Source organism: Vespula pensylvanica, chromosome 11 (genome assembly GCF_014466175.1).
Source record: "Vespula pensylvanica isolate Volc-1 chromosome 11, ASM1446617v1, whole genome shotgun sequence".
Taxonomy (NCBI): Eukaryota; Metazoa; Arthropoda; class Insecta; order Hymenoptera; family Vespidae; genus Vespula; species Vespula pensylvanica.
Window position 1 is genome coordinate 4,728,112 of NC_057695.1, and position 8,216 is coordinate 4,736,327.

General features: G+C 31.0%; 1 protein-coding gene and 1 non-coding gene across 3 annotated transcripts in view; both read right to left on the reverse strand.

The window, feature by feature from the left end:
• Window positions 1–8,216, reverse strand: part of LOC122632919 — a 133,632-nt gene that overhangs the window by 53,618 nt on the left and 71,798 nt on the right. Inside the window, exons 1-2 of one of the 2 annotated variants that reach the window (XM_043820240.1) lie at window positions 4,316–4,812; window positions 3,041–3,707 (exon numbers count right to left, since the gene is read on the reverse strand). The exons of the other annotated variant lie outside the window; for it this stretch is intronic. Of the exons in view, the coding sequence (XP_043676175.1) occupies window positions 3,041–3,707; window positions 4,316–4,617 (969 nt within the window). The 5' untranslated portion in view covers window positions 4,618–4,812. Of the gene's footprint in view, window positions 1–3,040; window positions 3,708–4,315; window positions 4,813–8,216 lie in introns of those variants that run through there. 2 annotated transcript variants of the gene reach the window in all.
• Window positions 2,471–2,589, reverse strand: LOC122633215. The gene has a single exon (XR_006328060.1). It is a non-coding gene; the product is annotated as a 5S ribosomal RNA (ribosomal RNA).

The window sequence follows — 8,216 nt, forward strand, 5'->3', positions numbered from 1 at the left end:
CGCCAATCCCAGGTTTGGTAAACGCCCGCTTTTTAAAATAGAAACGATTGGTTCTGCGTAAATTTTTCCGGCAAATCGGGATTTGTAACAGGATTACATGATGTGCGAGGAAGTGGCACGCGATCTCCCGCCAATCCCAGGTTTGGTAAACGCCCGCTTTTTAAAATAGAAACGATTGGTTCCGCGTAAATTTTTCCGGCAAATCGGGATTTGTAACAGGATCACATGATGTGCGAGGAAGTGGCACGCGATCTCCCGCCAATCCTTCGTTCAGTAAACCCCTTCCTTTGAATATCCAAACGTTTGGCTCTGCGCAATTTTTTCCGGCAAATCAAAATTTGTAACAGGTTCTTATGCGTTGTAATTAACTTACTCGAATTCTCTTTGTATATTTTTTACAACTGGGAGAGCTTTTGGGATATGGTTTGTCTGGTTGGAATTTATGGAAGAACACGCTTGTCTTATTTTCAAATAGAAAAATTTATTTTCATCTATATTATTAATACATGGTTATTACATGGTGTTTTTTTTACATATGTGGTACATATTTTTTCTTTACTACATAAATGACGCTTTTATGCAATTTTATATAAGTTATTATGATAACATGTAATAGATATGATATATTATTATAAGGTATAATATTATGTAATTCTATTTAATATACTATGATATTATATAGTATATGCTGTAAACTGAGGATGTACTTCTTATTTCTCGCCTTTATTATCTTCTTTAATTATCGACCTCAATAGATGCAATTTATCGACCTAAGAAGTGCCGCCTTCGTTTACAACGTGCAGCTGTAGCCGGTAGGTAGTTATACGCAATTACACTTTAGAATGTAACGAATTTGTGATATAATTTATAACATTTTACAATCATAAATGATCTTCTTGGGCACGCTGTTGGATCCTTCCGAAGAAATGGCTTCAAATGAAGAAGGAATCCTATTTGATATTTCTTCCATCACTTGAACTGGAAAAAAGTATTGCCACCATATGTTGTGTTTCTTCATACTAAACAAATCTGCAAAAAAATTTTTTTGGTAGGTTCAATCCCCCACGGTGTATTCTATTATTTGAAGATAAACAGGACACCCTCTATATGCATGTATAGTTAATAATGTTTTCTTCGAATAATCGAATATTTTGATATAAATGAGTAATAGTGAAGATACTTTTAATATTTTAATAAGTATCGTGAAATTATTGTGAGAATTTTATATTCATCAATGCGTTATCCATAATATTAAGTAAAAAATAATTTTGTTAATATGTATAAAACGCTAATTTGTTTTTATGACTAATATTTCAATAAGAAGTAATTTATTGATATATATATATATATATATATATATATATACATATATATATATGTATTATATTACTTTATACTGTATGATATATTAATATGTACTCTCTATACAGAGTGTCCCAATAAATATTAAACTTTTAATTAGTAATTTAATTCTCTATTACTTTTTAATAGATAGTATATTAACAAGTAATAGAATATTAAATCACTAATATTACTTTATTAATATTTTTGTAAGGTCAAATAAAAAATATAATAGCAAAATTTTACAGTTATATAATTGCAATTTATACAGGATTAACTAGAATTAAAAGCGATGTTGATAAAAATGGTTTCAACTTGAATGGTGTTATAAAAATTGACGGATTAGTTTGATATATAAAGTTTAAACGTTCGATGATATTTCCAAAGGGAAAGAATTATGAACCGTGAAGGATGTCGAAAGAGAGAGAGGGAGAGAGAGAAAGAGAGAGAAAAAGGGAGAGAGAGAGAGAGAGAAAGAGAGAGAGTGAGAGAGAGAAAGAGAACTTGCGAGAAGAAAAAAGTGCTTCTTTTCCCGACTTGTAACGTGTAAACTTTTCATCGGTATCCTAAAGCAACCTTCCAAAACTCCCTAGCATAGCTGAGCTTTAAAAAAGTACGCGGGAAATCGATTACGCTTGGTCATATATCATTTTAACGCTTGGCGATGTATCATCCGACGAAAGTTTCTCTACGGTCTCGATAAAATTTAATCTTTCCGGACAGGTCGTTTCCTTCCACCATAAAATGGGAAAGGAGAAGAACGGTACAAAAATCACGATTTTTTTTCACAAGGAACTCCAACTTCGAGTAGAGAAATTCAATAGAATTTATATGTATCATTGAAATAAATTATATATATATTTTTCTTATAATTAAAAGATACTGTTCGAAATAGGTACGAAATTATTAAGATATCACACAAATGTTTTTAGAAATTAAAACTCCAAGAACAATAATAAAAATCATTCCTTATAAAGATCAGTAATAAATATAAAGAAGAAATAAAAATTTCTCGAACATTTTAAGTAAAACATTTAAAAAATATTTCATTTTATCTTTATAAATAATAAATATACTGTGAGAAATAGATATAAAATATATAAAGAAAAACAATTAACAAAAAAAATTACGTCAACAGTACACGGTGTTCCCAAGCGGTCACCCATCCAAGTACTAACCGTGCCCAACGTTGCTTGACTTTGGTGATCGGACGAGAACCAGTATTTTCAACTTGGTATGACCGTTGACGGGAATAAAATCATTTCTATAGTATAAGTGGTATAACTCTTTATACAGAGAAAAAGAAAAAGAAAGAAATTCTTCATGGAAAAAGTTTTAATTCTTATTTTTACCAATAATATTGCAAATATATATATAATAAAAAAAAATAAAAAGATAAAATAATGTCAACAGCATACAGCATTCCCAAATAGTATAATTATAATAAAATATAATTAAACAAGATATATAGAATATTAATAAAGAAATGTTTAATAGAAATAAATAAATAAATAATTAATTAAATAAAAAGATTTATGGAACAATATATTCTAATAAATAAAAATTGACGTGAAAAGGGAAGAAACGAAATTCACGTCGCTAATACTATTTCTATCGATCTACCTAAAGATAAAAAGAAAACAGAAAAAGAAAAGAAAGATTGTCATTAAGAATAAGAAAATATATTTAATAGACTCACCAGAAATTCGTTACTGCCAAGACTTTGATGCGATCCAGTCGGTGTGATCGCTAGATCAGCAACGATCGACGTAGAGAAACTTCTACGTGCCTGATGATGGCAACCATGTTGGTTGAGAATTTTTTGAGTAGAATAACCAGAAGTAACTACGACGTCGTCCTCGTTGTTTATAAGCTTCGTCGTAGTCCAAATTTGATTATCTCTGTCGGGCGATCTACCGATCGTACGGTGTTTACTAAATCTTGAAATCCTTTCTGTCTTAACCCAATCGTGATTGGGTCTTGGTTGTCGTGTAATAGTATTTAAAGATTTCATTGCATTGAACCGAGAAAAACCGTCGGCCATAGCACTAGCCCATAAATGATCAGGCAAATCTCTCGATCCTCTTTGTGTTTCGACGGATTGTCGATCTGAGGATGATCCAAGACCCGACGTCGTTGGTGTATTTGGATAAAATCTTCGACAAGTGTCTTTGTTATCTTCGATGTCGGTAGAATAAAATATTCCATCTCTTGATTCCAATGAACGATTGTTTTCATGAAGATTTAAAGATGAACCAATACCAGTCGATGTCGTCGATGTACGAAAGAATGTTTTACGTTCGTTGGCTGACGTCCAGATTTCATCGGCGATCGATGAACCAATTCCGGTTGACGTAGTTGGCGTTCTGAACGATTATTTATTTATTTATTTAGTTATTTATTTATTTCTTCGTTTGTATGTACTAGATTTTTTTTTCCTTTCTTTCTTTTTTTTTTCTCTTCATCGAGTATGTAGGACAATACGTTTGAGTTATTTTTTTTGTTTTTTTCTTTTTTTTTTTTTCATTCGTAAATATTGCATAGATATCTGTAGAAAAATCTTTCTATCTAAATTTTAGTATAGATTTGTAGTTTTGTATGTGTTCTATGTAATTCTTTTTTTCTTTTTCTTTTAAGAATTGAATTATTCTTAAAAGTTTTTATTTATTTTCATTTGCCTAAGTGTAGTTTATCATGAATTTTGATATTTATACAATGATATTTATTCTAACAAAACAATGACAGATTTATATATATATATATATACGTATTTCTATACTGAACATTTAATATTTAATATTCGAAAAAAAGTTTCATTTATTTCCCAATTTATTCTAATCATATACACATTTAATCGATCACTCTGATATCACTCTGATATATATATGTATATATATATATATATATGTCCTTGTATTTAAAATACAAAAAAAAGAAAAGTAATAAAAAGAAACAAAAAAATGTTTATTAATACCTATGACCAATGGTTCTCTCTTTCCAAACATCTTCGTTATGACCATTGGTCGAACTAGCAGACATACTGTTGACGAGACCACCAAGACCATGATTGGCATAGGAACATCTTTGAGGGAAGCCCATACCATCGTCAAGGCCAGCAGCCCAAAGAGATTCCAAAGGTAAATCCTGAGGTCCAGTATTCGAAGTTCGATTTGCAATATCATTTGCATTTCCAAGGGTTGTCGAACCGAGGCCATGCTTACCCCCATTTTTATTCGAGGGAAAGACTCTCTCGGCACCTTGAAGGACGCAGCACATACTTGTGCTACCCCCTTCTCCAACCTGTCCGGTTGATCCACCCTCGCCGAGGTTCACAGACCCCTCCGACCCCCTGGTACCTGAACTTTGAAGGCAACCTATCGTGACACCGAACTTTTAACCAACTACTCGGCTCACGCACACACCTTCCTCTATTTATTTATTTCTTTATTTTATTTTTGTCTTTATTTCTATCTTCCTTGATTTCGTTTTTAAAGAACTAGAAAATAACACCTAGATAATTTCAGAATAGTTTCTTTTTCTTTTCCTCTTTGTTTCGAGTTTTCATACGATTTTTTGTTTGTTTGTTTTTCTTTCTTTCTTTCTGTGTGTTTTTTTCTTTTCGTTTACATTATGATTTTTATGATGGTTTTATTAAATTTGCTTGCCTTTGATTTATCAAATCAGGCAATTTGGAAACGATCGTTGTTTTATTTTGTTTCTTCGGAGATTTTCTTCATTTTTATTCTCTTTTGTTTTAGTATTCTTCTTATTACCTTATGTGTATATATATATATATATTCTTTTTTTTACAACAAATGTGATTTTGAATCCAATAAAAGGTGTTCCTTGGTCATCTAAAATATGTTTACTTTTGTTTGTTACCAATTTGTTAGAAGAGAGTAAGAGGATGGATAGCGATCGATGTAATAGCGAAACGAATATTTTTGCTTTCTCATCGATATTACAAATAAATTCAAAAACGCTTTATAAAAAAAAAAAGGAAAAGAAGAAGGAAATAGCGTCCATCTTCTACTCGTTGCAGAAGAGAGATAAGAATAAAAAAAAAAGAAAGAAAGAATAAAAAAGAATAAAAAATAAAAACCAAAAAGAAAAACAAATGGTCTTTATTGGTATTTATTTTCAAATTCCATAAATATTGCAATTCATTGATAAAGTCGATTTTTTCGAGAATATCAAAGTCTTGGTAGCATTGGTAGAAAACATCAATCGGGTTCAACTATTCGCTAGCAGACCTGCGTCGATTTCGTTCCTTTCACGTGTCAGCTGCAGTTGTGGAAACACGACGTTAATGAAGAGTAACGGGGATGTGAGAGAAGAGACAGCTGGACGGACGGATGGACCGACAGAAAGACAGACAGACAGACAGACAGACAGACAGACAGACGGACGGACAGAGAGATAGAAAGAGAGGGAGACAGAGTGAGAGTGAAAGAGAAAGTGGGAGGGAGAAGAGGATATCAATCGAATGCAGATATACGCTATTCACGATCTATAGATCAGAAATATACGACGACGTTTCGAGTTTATCAATCGTGACTTGAATTCAAATGATCTGGTACTATATACACAGGAACTCTATTTTAAGTAACTACTAAAAGATGACGGTGACTATGAATAATAATAAAAATAGGGATACTGTTTTATCACGCTTATTCTTTTTCTTTTTTATTTTAGAATAAATCAGATCATTTTTTTATCAGATCATATGTATAAATTAAAATATTTTAATTTTATTCAGTAATAAATAAATAAATAAATTATATTATAATATTTACTTTAGAATTAATTGTTTTTGTTATCTTTTAATTTGATTTTATTATAATGAAATGTAATATGTTATTATCAAATCGTCCTCTTTTATTATATCGTTTTTCTATTAGAGGATAAGTAAGTAATGAAAAAGAAAATATAAAAGTAGATAAAGAAATAATCTTAGTAGATAAAGAAAGCTATTATTTCTGATAAAATATTTAATAAATTTGTTGTCATCCCTTTTTGTTCTTTTTCCTTTCTTTTCAATTTCTAATATATCTAATTTTTATATATACATATACATATATAAACACACACATATATATATATATATATATATATATATATATATAAAATTATTTACTACCTTATCTGACAAAGTATATTAACCTTTCGGAAGGGTTCGATCCGTCCAAAGGAGTTTCCAATCGAATTATCAAAAGCTACGAAATTCGTTTTATTGGCCGAAACGCATTCGCCGTAATCGATTCGTGATGAGGGGGGAGGAGAGGAAGAGATGGGGAAGAAGAAGAGGGGTTGGAAGATGGGAATGGGGAAGAGGGGTGTGGATAACGGTGGCGGGAGGTCGGAAGGGAAATAGGAGGAGATGTGGTTAGTGGGAAGACTAGTAGGTAGAGAAGGGCTGATGATTTATCGTACGCGCGCACGCCGCCAAAACCCGTCGTGTCCCTTGTCTCTGACAGAGATTTACGAGGAACAACGGTGCTGGAGGACAACGTGCTCGGCAATTTTCTAACAACTGTTAGAGACTATCCTTGTTAATGAATAATTTTTCTCTCTAAGTTTTTTTATCTTTCGAAATTTTCTGCTTTTTTTAATCCCGCTTTTTTTTCTTTGTTCCTCTCTTTTTCTTCTTCTTCTTCTTCTTATTATTATTATTCTTATTCTTATTATTATTATCTATAAATATTTTACGTAGATATCTTCCGCTCGTAGCAGAAGAGACGTAGCAGTCGTTTGAATTTCTTTCTTTTTCTTGTGACATATTTTTGATAAGGGCGCACGATTCGCGACGAAGCACGTATTTACTGACTTATGCGATCCGCAGTACGCCGAAATGTCATTTTGTCGTATTAGAAAAGATTTTTATTAATATTGATTATTAATTGATCGATTAAATATTTTATTTCTTTAATAAGCTCGCAACCAAGAGGTATTATCATATGCTATGTAAATTTAGGTTATTAATGAAATAGCTTGTTTATTTGTTTTATTTTTTCTTTTTCTATTTGTTTATCTGTTTATTAGCAATTTACGTCTTTCTTTCATATTTATATCTTTAATACGTATACGCAGAACTTTTCATCTCTCTCATCTCTCTCCCTCTTTCTCTAAAGTAAAGTTCTACTTCTTATTTTTTTGGTACTACTCGACTTTAGTAAAAATTTAGATCTTAAAAAATGTGAGTGAGCAGATGTTACGAACATTTTAAATAAAATTGGTCGGAAATTTACGATAAAATCGATCCATTAATGGACTCGATGAACGAGGAGAGAGAGATAGAAAGAGAGAAAAAGAAAGAAAAAAGGGAGAGAGAAAGAAAAAGGGAATGAGAGAGAAAGAGAGAAAGATAAAAAGGACTTAACATTTTCCTCGATATAAATTTTATACTTTTAAAGCTTCGAAGAAACCATTCGTTCGATGTAACTCGGCGTGAAGTTAAAAATGTTAAGAAAAATTTATAAAACGAAATTTAAAATAAAAGGAAGGATGAAAAAGAAAAAGAAACAGGCATATACATTATATATATATATATATATATATATATATATATATATATATATATATACATAGATAGATAGATAGATAGATAGATAGATAGATAGATAGATAGATATATACACATAAATGTGTAAACGTAATAAAAATATTCGAACGTGAAATTTCTCGTACGTGATTTAAAATATATTTTACCCAAGTGCATTACAATTTTATGACGTCCGTTGTAATGGTTCTACGAATCGATAGCAAAAACTGTTATCAACGAGTTGCAAGAGAATAAAAAAAAAGAGAGAGAAAGAGAAACTAAGAGAGAGAGACAGAGAGACAGAGAGACAGAGAGAGAGAGAGAGAGAGAGAGA